The 19,158-nt window shown below is 29.5% G+C and overlaps 1 protein-coding gene across 4 annotated transcripts; it reads right to left on the minus strand.

The window, feature by feature from the left end:
* Window positions 1-74: 74 nt before the first annotated feature.
* On the minus strand, window positions 75-1,774 carry LOC119609935 (protein CDV3 homolog). Of its 4 annotated transcripts, none has more exons than XM_037964984.1 (4): window positions 1,659-1,774; window positions 1,313-1,552; window positions 868-1,146; window positions 75-462 (listed from the first exon to the last, which is right to left on the minus strand). In XM_037964984.1, the coding sequence occupies exons 2-4, from the start codon at window positions 1,511-1,513 to the stop codon at window positions 220-222; spliced, it is 723 nt and encodes a 240-aa protein (XP_037820912.1). In that variant the 5' UTR covers window positions 1,514-1,552; window positions 1,659-1,774; the 3' UTR covers window positions 75-219. The 4 variants fall into 4 exon arrangements, with proteins under 4 accessions (XP_037820912.1, XP_037820910.1, XP_037820913.1 ...); XM_037964982.1 differs by having other exon boundaries at window positions 868-1,149; window positions 1,659-1,773; XM_037964985.1 differs by lacking the exon at window positions 1,659-1,774 and having other exon boundaries at window positions 1,313-1,648.
* Window positions 1,775-19,158: the final 17,384 nt, after the last annotated feature.

Here is a 19,158-nt window from a genome sequence, read left to right on the forward strand (position 1 = left end):
ATGTGTGAGTGTATGTTTCTTGTTGTTTTTTGTAATAGATATTTGCAGAATAAGAAAATATATCTGTTAAGAAGTTTAAACGAGTTTAAACGTTGGAGTCTTTGCCAAATGTTAATGACTGCTCTTTTTTTATTATTATTATTAATTAACACCCGGCCGGCCACTCTTTATTTTGTTTGTTTTATTTTGTTTAAGAATGATTATGTTTATTTAAAAGGTCTAGCTTTCAGTTTCGTCCAGCGATTGGAAACGATTAGTGGCAGCACTTGGGGCTACAGTTTGTTCCTTAACTCTTTGCACACGCATGCCATGGCGAACTTCTTCAAATGCAGGTTCATTTTTCTTTTTCCGTTGCTCTTCGGGACGAGCAGCACCCAAGGTGGGGAAGAAATCGGCATTGGTAATATCAGGGGCAGCCTTATTGCGTAGTTTAGGTTTCAAGCCGGGACCTAAACCTTGTTGCTGTAAAGAGATGAATAAAGTTGCGATATTATTTATGATGGTTTAGTTGTTAAAGAATGTTATTTATTGAATTCTCAAAAGAAATTCGGAATATTTCTACAAGCAAGTCCTGTATATCTTCAAAACTATTACAAACTAATAAATGACTTTTCATTAGATTAGTTCCGTTGGATTAACTAACTATTTTCTAACGATTGACTACCTCTCGGACTCCTTTTACGATACCTGATTATTTTGCTACCTGTTTAACAACAGTGACTAAAAGAGATAAATCTTTATAAAACGTTTGGTATACATCCTAGGGAGGAAATCGTTAAAATGCTTTGACCTTGAGTCTATTTATAACAAAATCTCACAACTAATTTAGTAAATAAACATTTCATTGAAATATTTCGTTATACTTACAGCTGCTCTTAAAGCTGGCGACACATAAACTTTCGAAACTGGCTTAGGCATTTCCATAGGTATTTGTGTTACCTCCTCGGCAGGTATGACCTTCTTCCATGGCCCACCACCGCTACGCTTTGAAGATTCATTATTTTGATTGCCATCACTTTCGCCATCGTCTTCTTGACCTTCGGAGTCAGTCTCTTCTTCATCATCGTTTAAGGTCAATTGGCCAATTTTAAGACCGGAATAATCTTTGCGCTGTTCCTCCTCAATTTCTTTCCATTCATCCTCAACCTGCTGAAAAATTGAAAAAACCGGAATGCATAAAATATTATTGAATAATTTCTTTTTTATTTTGCCAGCGTGTCTTTGTTTTCATTGTAGCACTAAATCTTTCTTTCATTTTTTTTTTTTTTTCAATTACAAACAAAACAAAACCACTGCATCATACATTACTCACTTGTTCTTTTGGTTTATCCTCAACAGTCTCGCCGACAGTTGTTACGGCTGGCGCTACTACTGTTGGTTCAGGTTTTTTCGCTTTTGCTACTTCGCGCTTTGTTTCTTCCAAGTTCTTTACCAATTCTTCGGCCGTAAGAAATTTTGGTTTCTTCGACTTTTTCTTGTCTTTCTTGGCAAAGAAATCATCTAAATCGGCCATGTTGCTAGCAAAGGTTTTGTTGTTACGGAGACGGATCGTCTGCAAGTTGTAGAAGTTATATTTAATTAATTTTTATTAAATTTAATTCTTGAATGCAAAAAATATTTAGCATGCGGAAATTTCTTTTTTTACACATTTTTCTTACCCAGAAAACTTAAAAAGTACCAGTTGAAGACAGAGGGCGAAGTCGACCGGCTTCGAGTCGGCGCTTAGTCGCCGCCGAACAATCTTCAGTTGCTTGAGACGCCGCCGAAACAGGCGGCTTAAGTCGACTAACATTTTTTAAAGTTTTTATATGGTTATGTGAGACCAATTACTTTCGGAATCATTACGAAATCGATATTCGTTCTCTGTAACAAAATTATATTTTGAAAACGTACACGATTTTCACAAAGGATATATGTAACAAGCGATATTTTATAATTTTCAATACATTAGGGAGGAAAAATAAGGTGTCGATGTTCCCGACTAAAATTAAATTTTAATTGATTCTAAGATTCCGTTTCTCAAAATTTTTGTCCTGAGGTCAATATTTGGTGAGCTGAAAGGTCCTTGAGAGACGTTTACAATGGCATATCAGAAATTTTTGGGTAACAGTAAAAGTAATCGGAATTTTTAAATTTTTCGTAAAATTTTCAGATTTTTTGCATTTTAACACAGATGAGTTTAATATAATTCGTTGAAATTAATACATAATAATCCTCAATAAAATTTACCGAAACGCTTTTTTTCCGTTTTTCCAAATTCAATCTAAATCGTACGACACCAAAGACTATATTTGGATACCTTTTTTATAAATCAATTATTATTAATATTTTAAGCAAAGAGACTAGATTCTCTCAATCTTTTATTTTTGATAATTTTTGTTCTTTTTGAGCATACATTTAAGAATTTAAATTTTCTTAAAAACGTTCGGCTCTGAGCCGACTGCTAGCCGCCGCCGAATTTTTTTTAGCTCAGCCGCCGCCGCCGACAATTTTAAGTCGACTTCGCCCTCTGGTTGAAGAACGAAAAACTACCAAAAGGTCAATATTAAAATTCAAAAAGTACCTTTTAGTACCTTTTTAGTAGCGAAAAATCCCATTTTATAAGTTCTCATTTAAGGTAGGATTACCCAACCGCAACGTACTGTAACCGTAAGAAAACGTGTCAGCTGATTTGATTAAGGAAATGCAATGAAAATGCTTACCGAAATGTAGCCGTAACGTTTCAACCTGTATAAAATAGAATTTTATAACGTTGTTACGTGACATTTTTAGAACAGTGATGGCACTTTTGTATGTAGAATAGAACTGTGGCACAAATTCCCTTTTTTCTTACTTTTTTTTAATTGTATGTACAAATTTGAATTTTTATATTATTATGCATAAATTTAATAAAATTGTTTAGCTTTTAAATTTTTAGGTTGCATATGTGATGTTAGTAATTTGTATACATAAAATTTTATAGAAAATACATTAATAACATATCAAACTCTAAGAAATCATAGTTAGACTGTTCAAAAAACCTTCTAATTGTAGAAGCAGGCGTAAGTCAAACGTTCTAATTCAGTTAATTCCAAGAAAAAAATATACATGATTAAAATATTTCTCCTGGAGTTAGAGGTCTCCAAAATGTTGATATATAATTGATTATATCTTGATTAATTATATATATATATATATATATATATATATATATATATATATATATATATATATATATATATATATATATATATATATATATATATATATATGATCGATATAGGTATCAATAATAAGGTCTTTGAAATATCATTTGATTGATATATAATATGACATAAATTATTAACCCATTGAGAGCCAGGTAAAAAATCGCGCGATTGAGATGAGATAGGCCTCTCAATCATATATCACATGGAAGCCCAACATGTTGTCTACAAAATTTGATGTGATATGAAGAACCGTTATATCGATATATTTTTGAGATAACTATGCTTTTGTAAAAAAGTCAATATCAGAAAACATTTGACTTTTGGTCTCAATGGGTTAAAGATATATGTAATATTCTATATCGATCGATAGATAGATATTTCTGAGACCTTTCTATTGATACCCATGTTGACAATATATAATAATTAGTAGCCGAGACATATTCAATTATATATCACAACTTTGAAAGCCTATAACTCCTGCACCTGAATAGAGAAGATAAATATTTTTCCACTTTTATACTCAGAGGAAGAAGTGCTATCATATGGTGTATTCAACAGGAATAGAACGCTTGATGAGTTAAACGTTTTTACTTATATATATTTTTTTTTAATTTTGGTACCTTTTCTACTTAAACATTTTAAAGAAAGTGCCTCTCAATAACCATCACTGTTTCGAACAGCTGATTGAATATTTATTGTACTTTATTTTTGTTTTTTATAGATGTTGAATTTTTTTTTTAAATACATAAAATATTCTTAAGAAAATAACAAAATAAGCAAATTATTGCGAATTAATTTAACATTTATATTAAAAAACGTCTGAAAACTTCAATTATTTTGTGTTTATTTTCAAAACAAGTGTTACGTTTTTAAATGTTCTATAATTGAACAAACGTGCTAACAGTACGTTACGTTACAGTACGTGGGCAGCAACGTTCGGGTAATTCTACCTTTACTCCGTGCTTAATTTCATGTTTCTAGGTTTAATTTTAAAGAAAACTCAAAAAAGTACCAGTGAAGAACGAAAATGTACCTAAAAGTATCTTTATTATTATATTCATGTTTCGATTTTAATATCATAGAAAACTCAAAAAGTACCAGTTGAAGAACGAAAAAGTACTAAAAATATCACTTGCTACCGGGGTTTCAAATAACTCCCTATTAGCATATTTAGTGTTTCTAAATCTAAAAATGTTATCTAAATTGACTCATTGTGTTTGAATAAAATCAAATTTCCCGTTTTTACCTCCTTTTGGTACTTTTTCCTCCCCATTAACGAAATAAAAATTGTATTCCAAAAAGTTGCAACATCATAGTGGGATCCCGTTATTATGTATTCATCATTCATACTACATATATGTAAGTTAATAAACCAAAAACAATGTTTTATGAAAAAGGGTACAATTTTCATCCCTTAAACGTCCGAATATTCAAAAAGTAATCAATTCATATTTTTATTTTTTCATTAAGTTATGAAGGAGTCAAAAATAAAAGATACATGAGATGCAAAAAATGTACCAAAATACAGCTTTTACCTGTTTATTCCCTAAAGGAACCGAATTTGTTACAACAAACCTGCAAACAAAGCAACTGTAATAGGCGTCACAGCAGTATTACATTGTACACCAATACAACTGAAACTATTTGTTTCTTTTCCGTACACTATCCAGGGTGAACCAAAATTCAACAAACTCATCATAGTCTAAATTCAAGAATTCTCTTCTGCAGGGCGATTTAATATGATTAACCTTAGAATCCAATACACATACATACATATGTACATACATTTATTAGGATACATCCCATCAAGAAGGGCGGCTTTAATGATAGACCAAAAATTCTATTTGATGATATTTGCTATTTATTAAAATTGTGATGAACCAATTGAGTACGCATATTTCAGATCTGTTCCAACAGGCCATTCGAAATGAAATGATATTCATTCAAATCCAAACACATTTCCTCATTTCTTCTAAAGTTATTTTGCCATTTTTGATGATACAGACGCAAGTACATCAAGTGATCGGAAGGAATACCATCAGTTTTTTTATACCCTTCACCTTCGTGAGAAGGGTATATATAAGTTTGTCATTCCGTTTGTAATTTCTATAATATAATTTTCCGACCCTATAAAGTATATATATTCGGGATCCTTATAGATAGCGGAGTCGATTAAGCCATGTCCGTCTGTCTGTCTGTTGAAATCAGTTTTTAGAGGACCCCAGATATCGGCGAGATCCGAATCTTCAATAATTCTGTTAGACATGCTTTCGAGAAGATCGCTATTTAAAATCAGCAAAATCGGTCCATAAATGACGGAGATATAAGCAAAAATCCGAGACAACCTCTGAAAATGTCATTAAAAAAGACAATTTTTTCATGCTTTGATTAATAAGCAACAACAACAACACTGCTTATTCATTGAGTATTTCGTTTCACATGTTTGGATGGCTGTGTGTTTCATTGGCATGTGTATATTGTTTTTGTTTCTTGGTGTATTCAGTTTTGTATGTTTGGATGGCTGTGTGTTTCATTGCCTTGTGTATATTGTTTTTGTTTGTTGGTGTACAGTTTCGTTTGTTGGTTTTACTGCCTTGTGTATTTTGTTTTTTGAGTGTTTATTTCGTTTAGCGTTGTTGTTGTTCATTTTGTTTTGCTATAATAATGATATAATCGGGAAAATTAAATGAGTACATAAATTTAAATTTTATAAAATTTATATTTTTTAAATACACTATGGTGAAGGGTATATAAAATTCGGCACAGCCGAATATAGCACTCTTACTTGTTTTATTAATGATTCATATAGTGTGACAACTTTAAGGTATCTAAAGTCGACATAAAGCCCACAATGGTTAGTACCGGATCCAAGCATTGCAATTATGTAAATAACAAACACCAATATTTTGCCCAAACAACATCTATATAAGACGACAGCCTAGCCAGGTTATATCCTCTAGGTCCGTGAAGACAATCTCTACAGTGCGATAAATTTGTATAAAAGGCGGCTTAACAATTGTTTCTTGTAAATATTCGGCCACCATAGTGTTTGGAGACAACAAGAGCTTCACTGAAAGGCACACCAGACAGACATCGCGCTCTATTATGGGTGTATGGTAGTGATTCTGCTGAGAGATCAATGGTATAATAATAAGTATGTATCCTTGTGGTAATCAGCGTCCGTCCATTGCCTCTAGGTGATAATATACCATGTCACCACTAGCCGACCGACCACCACCCGCCTAGGTGACTAGGCAGGTATACAATTGCCACTCTCTTGTGGCCATTCTTCCAGGAGACCATCATGATGCCTCCTCTTTAGTAAAAAGAAAGACGTTCTTTAGAGACAAATAAATAATTAATTAACATCATTACTTACATTTTTTAATCTTCTAGATCACAAACATTACACTTACAGCCTGTTTTTCTAAAACAATTTAGTTCTCACACGAACATATCATTTTATTACGATCAAGTTTAAAATTAGGTTTTTATAAAACATTTGAAAGTTTTCGTTTAAAAATGTCTAAAATGAAATGAGCTTTTTCTATCGTAACAGAACATTATTGCCTACGTATTTCATTTCTGAATTTTTAAATATTTTTCATGTAGTAATAAGGTGTTTGGTGTTAACCCTAAAAAATAAACAAAAATAAAATAATTTTAGAAAAAAATTGAAATTATGAAAAAATGTTTTTTTAAAAACAACATGAAAATTGTATGCAATGTCTCAAGAAATTTAAAGGTTTGTATTGCGAATTACATTCTGGTTCAAATGGCCACATATTATTACGTATTTTGGTAAAATTTTCGTTGTTTTTTGGGCAAACGAAAGGCCTTTGCCTATCGTCTATTTCTGACATTTCTTTCGTTTATTACGAACGAATTCATTTTCTAAAAACCAAAAATATATGGAAAAATAAAGCTCTTTCGTTGTCACTCACATGAAAATTTATTTTTTCGTTACAAAAACGTAAAGCCAATTTCGTTCGTTATTTTTAAGAACGAAGACAAATTTTCATTTTAGAAAAACAAGCTGTTAAATACATTTTCAATGAACAATTATGTTATTTCCAATAACAAAATTATATATTTTATAACTTTTTTAATAAAATTCAAACAATTTCCAAACTGAACACGTTCTACGTTTGTTACAAACTCAAAATGTATGTAAAATGACAGAAGATCAAATAAAGAATTTGCAAAAATTGGCGCGAAAATATGCAACTGCGCGCAAAAAATTGCAGAATTTTTCCTTCAAACAGATTTTGTTTGATGTCCCATTTAAAATACATTTGTTTGACGACCTAGGAAACTCTGGTTTGTCAAACAGCAATGTATTTTTCGTATCTCGTGTTTGCTACAAACACAAAGTGTTTGAAGTAAAAGCAGCGACTCGAATTAGGCGCGTATCTGCCAGAGAAAAAAGGGAATTTTGGTAATTATTATTTTCCTAAGGTCAGAGAAAGATAGCTATAATGTGTCACAACAATGCCAACGAAACTTGGTAGCACTGGCACGACAGTGTTGTATTTTAGTTGTCATTACAGCAATCGATTGCTTGTTTTTGTAGTGATGGTAGAGTTTGAATGTTTAGCATATTTTAAGGATTAATTAAATTCTGTTTGTTTACTTTTGGATATGAAATTAAAATGTTTAATTTACCGAAGTTTTAGAGCAAATTTAAATGCATAAATACAACGTAAAGTTTATTTTAACATTGTTTAAAGTAGCCATAATGTTTTTAATCACAACTCTGTATATTTTTCTAAAGAAATAATGATTTTTAAATGATTTATGTAAATCAAAGTTAACATTTTGGAGTTATGTTCAAATAAAGACCAATCTAAACAAGATATTAATTAAACTTTTAATTAACAACATTTGTATATGGGTATGTGTAAATTTCAAAAATTTCATTTTCAATTTCAGAATTTTTATTTAAATTTTAGAATACAATTTTATTAAAAATAAGAATAAAAATATAACTTTGTTTTAAAATCAATTAAAAACTTATGAAATATGTTAAATTAGCAATTTTAATAAATCATTCACATTTTTATTGTTTTAAAAAATCATACATTTTATAAAACTATTTTTTCTGTTAGAAACAAATTTAAATTTTTAATAATATAATATAGAATTTCAGCACATGTTTAATATGGATAAATCAATTCTTATGCAAAAAAAAAGATGAAAATAAAATTTCATTTTTAATTTATTTTAAATACTGAATGCAGTTAAATTTAAGCAGGAAATAAATGTTCTAACAATCTATTTGAATAATAAAGATTCATTAATTTGGCATTGAGACGATTAATGGTTTAATGAGTTATGAATATCATTTAAATTTATAACAACAAATTTTTTATAATTTTGGATCCTGTTTTAAGACTATAAACTAGACTATAGACTAGACTATAGACTAGGCTATAGACTAGACTATAGACCAGACTATAGACTAGACTATAGATTAGCCTATAAACTAGACTATAGACAACATACTGGACCATAGAATAGACTATAGACCAGGGTTTGCCAAAATTGGTACAATCGTACTTTTTTTTGGTACAATTCAATCCTCAAAAGTACAATGGTACACCAATGACCCATTCTGTACAATTTTAAATTTATTTCCTTTTGAAAAAATAAACTAAAATTGTACTTCTGACACAAAATTCAAAGGACTACCAACTTCGGTAAAATTTTTACTAAACTTCAGAAGAGGCAAAATACAATTATTGTTTAAGTAAAATCTCTGATATTGTTAAGAATTCTTGAAGAGATTACAATCCGACAAGCACTAAAACTTTTAACAAAGAGACCGCTAAAAATTTTAGACGTTTAAAGTACTTTTTACCAGACTTTGATCTAGTCTAATGACTTTTCTATGGTTTAGTTTATAAATTAGTCTAGGGACTAGTATATGAAGTGGTACTTGGATTACTTTCGGACTATTCTATAGACTTATCTCCATTACTCCAGTTAGTCTTTAGAGTGATCTGTTGTCTAGTCTATAGACTATTCTACTATCCATTCTATTCTACTAGTCCATAGGGAGGCCATGGGCTAATACAAATGAAGTGTTAATATTGAAAATGCTTCTTATTGATATAAAATTTCACAAAAAATTGACTTGGTACAATCGGAATCAAAAAAGTACAATTTTGAATGCTGTTTTGTACAATTTGAAAATTCCATTTGCCAACCCTGCTATAAACTAGACGATAGAAAAGACTATCGACTAGACTATAGACTAGGCTATAGACTAGACTATAGACTAGACTATAAACTAGACTAGACTAGACTATAGACTAGACTATAGACTAGAATAGACTATAGACTAGACTATAGACTAGAATAGACTATAGACTAGACTATAGACTAGACTACAGACTAGACTAGACTACAGACTAGACTAGACTATAGATTAGACTATAGACTTGACTATAGACTAGACTATAGACTAGACTAGACTATAGACTAGACTATAGACTAGACTATAGACTAGACTATAGACTAGACTATAGACTAGACTATAGACTAGACTATAGACTAGACTATAGACTAGACTATAGACTAGACTATAGACTAGACTATAGACTAGACTATAGACTAGACTATAGACTAGACTATAGACTAGACTATAGACTAGACTATAGACTAGACTATAGACTAGACTATAGACTAGACTATAGACTAGACTATAGACTAGACTATAGACTAGACTATAGACTAGACTATAGACTAGACTATAGACTAGACTATAGACTAGACTATAGACTAGACTATAGACTAGACTATAGACTAGACTATAGACTAGACTATAGACTAGACTATAGACTAGACTATAGACTAGACTAGACTAGACTAGACTAGACTATAGACTAGACTATAGACTAGACTATAGACTAGACTATAGACTAGACTATAGACTAGACTATAGACTAGACTATAGACTAGACTATAGACTAGACTATAGACTAGACTATAGACTAGACTATAGACTAGACTATAGACTAGACTATAGACTAGACTATAGACTAGACTATAGACTAGACTATAGACTAGACTAGACTAGACTATAGACTAGACTATAGACTAGACTATAGACTCGACTATAGACTAGACTATAGACTGGACTATAGACTAGACTATAGACTCGACTATAGACTAGACTATAGACTGGACTATAGACTAGACTATAGACTCGACTATAGACTAGACTATAGACTAGACTATAGACTGGACTATAGACTAGACTACAGACTAGACTATAGACTACACTATAGACTAGACTAGACTATAGACTACATTATAGACTAGACTAGACTATAGACTAGACTAGACTATAGACTACACTAGACTATAGACTAGACTATAGACTAGACTAGACTATAGACTACACTAGACTATAGACTAGACTAGACTATACACTATAGACTAGACTATAGACTAGACTAGACTATAGACTATAGACTATAGACTATAGACTATAGACTATAGACTATATACTATATACTATATACTATAGACTAGACTATAGACTAGACTATAGACTAGACTATAGACTAGACTATAGACTCGACTATAGACTAGACTATAGACTAGACTATAGACTGGACTATAGACTAGACTATAGACTGGACTATAGACTAGACTATAGACTACACTATAGATTAGACTAGACTACACTATAGACTAGACTAGACTATAGACTAGACTAGACTATAGACTACACTAGACTAGACTATAGACTAGACTAGACTATAGACTACTAGACTAACTAGACTATAGACTAGACTATAGACTAGACTAGACTATAGACTACACTAGACTATAGACTAGACTATAGACTAGACTATAGACTAGACTATAGACTAGACTATAGACTAGACTATAGACTAGACTATAGACTAGACTATAGACTAGACTATAGACTAGACTATAGACTAGACTATAGACTAGACTAGACTAGACTATAGACTAGACTATAGACTAGACTATAGACTAGACTATAGACTAGACTATAGACTAGACTATAGACTAGACTATAGACTAGACTATAGACTAGACTATAGACTAGACTATAGACTAGACTATAGACTAGACTATAGACTAGACTATAGACTAGACTATGGATTAAACTATAAACTAAATTATAGACTAGACTATAGACTATACTATAGAATAGACTATAAACTAGACAATGGACTAGACTATAGACTAGACTATAAACTATAGACTAGACTATTTTATTTATGAGAGAATTCTGGTCTAAATTATTAACTAAACACCAAATGTTGTTCTCGAAAAAACGTGGCAATAATTAAAGTTTAAAATTTATTTAATTAATAGTTTCGATGACATAAAGACTGCATTTTTAATTATTTAAAGTTACGTGACAGAAACAGAGCTAAGCTACATAATTTAAATTAATATTCGTTGACCTATCCATTTTTTTTCAAAATTTATTAATTTTTATTAATCTTCAAGTTTCAGTTCAAAAGTGTATTGACCCGATTATATAAAAACCTGCAACAATTATCCAACAAATAGAAAAAACTGCATAAAAACTTTCCGCTTAAATAAAATCTACACAAAATATACATATGGATTTAAAAATTTATAAAAAACATAAATTAGTTGACATACAAAAAGAAAAAAACACAAAAACACTTTTACTAATATTAAATAAGATTTTCAAATTAGTAACATTTAAATATTTATAAATAAGTAGAAATGCGAATTTGTTGTTGTTATATTAGATGAGACAAAAAAAAAAAAAATCATAAATAAAACATTTATAGATAATTTGCAATCTTCCTATTTCGTTTTTCTGCACATTTGATGTCGTATTGTCTTTTTTTACAAATCTCCATAATGATGGCGATAACTTGTGCAAATCGTTGTCTATTTTAAATGTTTCTATAGGGTGTTTTAATTGTATAGGTTATTTAATAAGAAATAGAGTTTCGTACTCATTTAAAAATAAAATAAGAAGGGAATGTTTGCTCATATTTACAGAGATATATCCTTTTTAAAACTTTTAAGTTATAGTAAGAGGCGTGGCAATGTTATTCATATTTTAATGTAATGATATTAACAATTTTTAATTTATTTATTTATAACTGTTAAAAAATATTTAACTGTTTTGTTTTTTTATAATATTATTTCAAATAAGATTATTTATTCATAAAGATTATATTTTTAGCTTTTAATTAAATTTAGTTTTACTTTCACTTTACTGCCTTGAAAACTAAAATGTTGCAAATTTTGCATAGAAAGTTTAAAATAAAGATAACTGTAACCTATAATCATAAGTATCTTGCTAAACGGAAATCTATAATTTTCTATAGTGTAGTCTATACTCTTTCCTACAGTATAGTCTAGTCTATAGTATAGCCTATAATATAGTCTAAACTATAGTCTAGCGTATAGTATAGTCCATATTCTAGTCTATAGTATAGCCTATAATATAGTCTAAACTATAGTCTAAACTATAGTCTAGCGTATAGTATAGTCCATATTCTAGTCTATAGTCTAGTCTATAGTCTAGTCTACAGTCTAGTCTACAGTCTAGTCTACAGTCTAGTCTACAGTCTAGTCTACAGTCTAGTCTATAGTCTAATCTGTAGTCTAGTCTGTAGTCTAGTCTATAGTCTAGTCTATAGTCTAGTCTATAGTCTAGTCTATAGTCTAGTCTATAGTCTAGTCTATAGTTTAGTCTATAGTTTAGTCTATAGTCTAGTCTATAGTCTAGTCTATAGTCTAGTCTATAGTCTAGTCTATAGTCTAGTCTATAGTCTAGTCTATAGTCTAGTCTATAGTCTAGTCTATAGTCTAGTCTATAGTCTAGTCTATAGTCTAGTCTATAGTCTAGTCTATAGTCTAGTCTATAGTCTAGTCTATAGTCTAGTCTATAGTCTAGTCTATAGTCTAGTCTATAGTCTAGTCTATAGTCTAGTCTATAGTCTAGTCTATAGTCTAGTCTATAGTCTAGTCTATAGTCTAGTCTATAGTCTAGTCTATAGTCTAGTCTATAGTCTAGTCTATAGTCTAGTCTATAGTCTAGTCTATAGTCTAGTCTATAGTCTAGTCTATAGTCTAGTCTATAGTCTAGTCTATAGTCTAGTCTATAGTCTAGTCTATAGTCTAGTCTATAGTCTAGTCTATAGTCTAGTCTATAGTCTAGTCTATAGTCTAGTCTATAGTCTAGTCTATAGTCTAGTCTATAGTCTAGTCTATAGTCTAGTCTATAGTCTAGTCTATAGTCTAGTCTATAGTCTAGTCTATAGTCTAGTCTATAGTCTAGTCTATAGTCTAGTCTATAGTCTAGTCTATAGTCTAGTCTATAGTCTAGTCTATAGTCTAGTCTATAGTCTAGTCTATAGTCTAGTCTATAGTCTAGTCTATAGTCTAGTCTATAGTCTAGTCTATAGTCTAGTCTATAGTCTAGTCTATAGTCTAGTCTATAGTCTAGTCTATAGTCTAGTCTATAGTCTAGTCTATAGTCTAGTCTATAGTCTAGTCTATAGTCTAGTCTATAGTCTAGTCTATAGTCTAGTCTATAGTCTAGTCTATAGTCTAGTCTATAGTCTAGTCTATAGTCTAGTCTATAGTCTAGTCTATAGTCTAGTCTATAGTCTAGTCTATAGTCTAGTCTATAGTCTAGTCTATAGTCTAGTCTATAGTCTAGTCTATAGTCTAGTCTATAGTCTAGTCTATAGTCTAGTCTATAGTCTAGTCTATAGTCTAGTCTATAGTCTAGTCTATAGTCTAGTCTATAGTCTAGTCTATAGTCTAGTCTATAGTCTAGTCTATAGTCTAGTCTATAGTCTAGTCTATAGTCCAGTCTATAGTCTAGTCTATAGTCTAGTCTATAGTCCAGTCTATAGTCTAATCTATAGTCTAGTCTATAGTCTAGTCTATAGTCTAGTCTATAGTCTAGTCTATGGTCTAGTCTATAGTCTAGTCTATAGTCCAGTCTATAGTCTAGTCTATAGTCTAGTCTATAGTCCAGTCTATAGTCTAATCTATAGTCTAGTCTATAGTCTAGTCTATAGACTAGTCTACAGTCTAGTCTATAGTCTAGTCTATAGTCTAGTCTATAGTCTAGTCTATAGTCTAGTCTATAGTCTTCTAGTCTAGTCTATAGTCTAGTCTATAGTCTAGTCTATAGTCTAGTCTATAGTCTAGTCTATAGTCTAGTCTATAGTTAGTCTAGTCTATAGTCTAGTCTATAGTCTAGTCTATAGTCTAGTCTATAGTCTAGTCTATAGTCTAGTCTATAGTCTAGCTATGTCTAGTCTATAGTCTAGTCTATAGTCTAGTCTAGTCTATAGTCTAGTCTATAGTCTAGTCTATAGTCTAGTCTATAGTCTAGTCTATAGTCTAGTCTATAGTCTAGTCATTAGTCTATAGTCTAGTCTATAGTCTAGTCTATAGTCTAGTCTATAGTCTAGTCTATAGTCTAGTCTATAGTCTAGTCTATAGTCTAGTCTATAGTCTAGTCTATAGTCTAGTCTATAGTCTAGTCTATAGTCTAGTCTATAGTCTAGTCTATAGTCTAGTCTATAGTCTAGTCTATAGTCTAGTCTATAGTCTAGTCTATAGTCTAGTCTATAGTCTAGTCTATAGTCTAGTCTATAGTCTAGTCTAGTCTAGTCTATAGTCTAGTCTATAGTCTAGTCTATAGTCTAGTCTATAGTCTAGTCTATAGTCTAGTCTATAGTCTAGTCTATAGTCTAGTCTATAGTCTAGTCTATAGTCTAGTCTATAGTCTAGTCTATAGTCTAGTCTATAGTCTAGTCTATAGTCTAGTCTATAGTCTAGTCTATAGTCTAGTCTATAGTCTAGTGTATAGTCTAGTCTATAGTCTAGTCTATAGTCTAGTCTATAGTCTAGTCTATAGTCTAGTCTATAGTCTAGTGTATAGTCTAGTCTATAGTCTAGTCTATAGTCTAGTCTATAGTCTAGTCTATAGTCTAGTCTATAGTCTAGTGTATAGTCTAGTCTATAGTCTAGTCTATAGTCTAGTCTATAATCTAGTCTATAGTCTAGTCTATAGTCTAGTCTATAGTCTAGTCTATAGTCTAGTCTATAGTCTAGTCTATAGTCTAGTCTATAGTCTAGTCTATAGTCTAGTCTATAGTCTAGTCTATAGTCTAGTCTATAGTCTAGTCTATAGTCTAGTCTATAGTCTAGTCTATAGTCTAGTCTATAGTCTAGTCTATAGTCTAGTCTATAGTCTAGTCTGTAGTCTAGTCATAGTATAGTCTATTCTATAGTCTAGTATAGTCTAGTCTATAGTCTAGTCTATAGTCTAGTGTATAGTCTAGTCTATAGTCTAGTCTATAGTCTAGTCTATAGTCTAGTCTATAGTCTAGTCTAGTCTATAGTCTAGTCTATAGTCTAGTGTATAGTCTAGTCTATAGTCTAGTCTATAGTCTAGTCTATAGTCTAGTCTATAGTCTAGTCTATAGTCTAGTCTATAGTCTAGTCTATAGTCTAGTCTATAGTCTAGTCTATAGTCTAGTCTATAGTCTAGTCTATAGTCTAGTCTATAGTCTAGTCTATAGTCTAGTCTATAGTCTAGTCTATAGTCTAGTCTAGTCTATAGTCTAGTCTATAGTCTAGTCTAGTCTATAGTCTAGTCTATAGTCTAGTCTAGTCTATAGTCTAGTCTATAGTCTAGTCTATAGTCTAGTCTATAGTCTAGTCTATAGTCTAGTCTATAGTCTAGTCTATAGTCTAGTCTATAGTCTAGTCTATAGTCTAGTCTATAGTCTAGTCTATAGTCTAGTCTATAGTCTAGTCTATAGTCTAGTCTATAGTCTAGTCTATAGTCTAGTCTATAGTCTAGTCTATAGTCTAGTCTATAGTCTAGTCTATAGTCTAGTCTATAGTCTAGTCTATAGTCTAGTCTATATTCTAGTCTATAGTCTAGTCTATAGTCTAGTCTATAGTCTAGTCTGTAGTCTAGTCTATAGTATAGTCTAGTCTATAGTCTGATCTATAGTCTAGTTTATAGTGTAATTTATAATGTAGTCTATGGTATAGATAACATACATATAGAGAAGAAAATATCTGTTGATAATTAATATTCCATAGAAGAAGTCAAGGGTTATAGGAAAGATACTTCTCTAAAAATCAGATTTAAAAACAATAATTATTTAATAATTCTATACTATAGACTTATTAATTTCAGGAAGCAATACTTTTGCTAGTATAAAATGCATTAATAACACCGGTAAATATTACCAGTTTTGGTAGTAGTTTTTATTATATTTTTATTGGACATTTGATAAATTTCCATAGTATTGAAACAGCTTAAAGTTGTCCCCGTTTTTTTTTTTTTTTTGGTGCGAATTATAACAATACGTTATTTTCCGTTTAGGAGAAACAGCCAAATATCTAGATAGTAGTAGTAGAATTAAGATCAGGTCCAATTACCCACCTTATACTAAAATAACTTTTGAAAGACATGAATATTTTTTGTTTTTGTTTTTTAGTCAATAAATATTGGTTAAGTTTTGTTAATTAATATTTAATCTATACATACATATGTATGTATGTATGCATGTATGTATGTAGATACTTTATGTTTCGCATGTAAATATTAAGAAGAAAAAAAAGAAACTAAACAAAAATCTAAGTTTCACAAATATTTAAAACCAAAATCTGTTTGATTTTGTATCTGTTATTTATGAATGATCATTAAGAAGATAAATACTAAATAGACAATTGCTATTAATTACTTGTACTTAATTTTTTCTTTAAATGCAGCTTTAAATTATTAACTTTTAAGTTATTTTTTGGTTTGGTTTTGGGTTGGTGTTTAAAGTTCCAAGTAAACATTGATTCATACATTTAAATATTTATTTTCACCAAGACAAGGACAAATTGTTTTAAAAAATACCAAAAATATTTACAAAATACTTAATACAATTTTTTATCTATTGCTTTATAATAATATTTATATTCTTATTTGATTTAGATTAATTTTATTTAGATTTTTGTAGATCATTTGTCGTTTGTTTACGTTTCCTTTTGTTACACTTAATTAAGGAAAGAAACAAAAAACAAACCGACAAGTGTTATCAACTTTTGAAAGATCGAAAGTAAAATTAATTGAAATTTTAAAACAAATTTGCCTGAAAGAGTTATTGTTTTATTTTTGCTAAAAATACAGCAAGAAACTTTTATTTCTTTTTATCACACTATGGCAAAATACACGAGATGCACACAAGTGGGCAGACAGACGGACGGACGGAGAGACAGACAGACAACTTGTAGTAAACAAAGCATGATCAGTTTAGCGTAACAAGTAGACAAGCCACCACCAGTCTGGCTAATATTGTCCGGAACAGTGGTTTGTAAGTCATTCAATCACACAAATTAATATTTAGCATTTCTATATTTGTTTACTTTATTACAAAGCTTTTCTGTAATAAGCTCTACAGGTGAATACATTTTTAGAGTTGTAATATAATGTATATTTTCAGAAAATCAAAAAAATAAAGCTTTATGTGTAAAAAGCTTAAACATTTTTTTAGATAAAGATTTTTATAGAAGAAGCCTTAAAAAAGATTTTTATGGAAAAAGCTTAACAAAAACTTTCTATGGAAAAAGCTTAAACAAGATGTTTATGAAAAAACCTTAACAAGATTTTTATGAAAAAAGTTTAAAATGATGTTTTATGATAAAAAGCTTTTTATGGAAAAAACTTAAAATTGTTTTTGGAAAAAGATTAACAAAGCTTTTTATGAAAAAAAAATAAAAAGGTTTTTATAAAAACATTTTAGAAAGCTTTTTATACAAAAAAGAAATTAAAAAGCTTTTTATGAAAACAAATTAGAAAGCTTTTTATACAAAAAATAAATTAAAAAGCTTTTTATGAAAAAAAAAAAAAATAAAAAGCTTTATTAGAAAAACAAATGCTTAAATAACATTGTTATGAAAAACCAATTTTTATTTAAAAGTTTTGTATGGAAAAAGACTTTTTATTATAGAAGGTTAAGAAAGCTAAAATCAGCTTTTTATAAAAAAATTTTAAGAAAATTTTATGAAAAAAATCTTCAAGAACTTATAACTTAAATGTGATTCTTATGAAAAAAACGCTTTTTATGATATCCTAAAGGTAAAAAAAGCTTCTTTTTTATAAAAAAAAACATTCACAAAAAGCTTAAATTGGATTTTTATAAAAAACACTTAAAAGCTTAAAAAAACTTTTAATGAAAAGAGCTTAAAAAGCTTTTAATGAAAAAAGCTTAAAAAATAATAAAAATATGAAAAAAGCTTTTTTAAGCTTAAAAAGCTTTTTATTAAACTTAAAAAAAATTTTATGAAAAAAAAAACTAAAACAGCAATTAATGAAAAAAGCTTTTTATGAAAATGCTTAAAAAAGCTTTTTTGAAAAAAAAACTTTTTATGAAAAAAGCTTAATAAATCTTTTTATGGAAAAAGCTTAAAAAAGCTTTTTATGAAAAAAGCTTAAAAAAGCTTTTTATGAAAAAAGCTTAAAAAAGCTTTTTATGAAAAAAGCTTAAAAAAGCTTTCTGTGCAAAAAGATTAAAAAAGCTTTTTATGAAAAATGCTTAAAAAAGCCTTTTATGAAAAAAGCTTAAAAGCTTTTTGTGAAAAAAAGCTAAAAAGCTTTTTATGAAAAAAGCTTAAACATGATTTTTATGAAAAAAGCCTAAAACAGCAATTAATGAAAAAAGCTTCTTATTAAAAAATCGTACAAAAGCTTTCTATGAAAAAAACTTAACAAAGCTTTTTATAAAAAAGTTTCACTATATTTTAAGAAAAAAAAAAGCTTTTTATTAAAAACTTTTTACGAAAAAAGACATAAAAGTTTAAAAAAGTTTTTTTATAATAAAATGTTAAAAAAGCTTTTTAGGTAAAAGAAAGTTTAAAAAGCTCCTTATTCTTACTTTTTTCATACATAAAAAAGCTTTTGACAAAA

Source organism: Lucilia sericata, unplaced genomic scaffold, assembly GCF_015586225.1.
Source record: "Lucilia sericata isolate MDLA Ls3-8-SP2 unplaced genomic scaffold, ASM1558622v1 Contig001087F_arrow, whole genome shotgun sequence".
Taxonomy (NCBI): Eukaryota; Metazoa; Arthropoda; class Insecta; order Diptera; family Calliphoridae; genus Lucilia; species Lucilia sericata.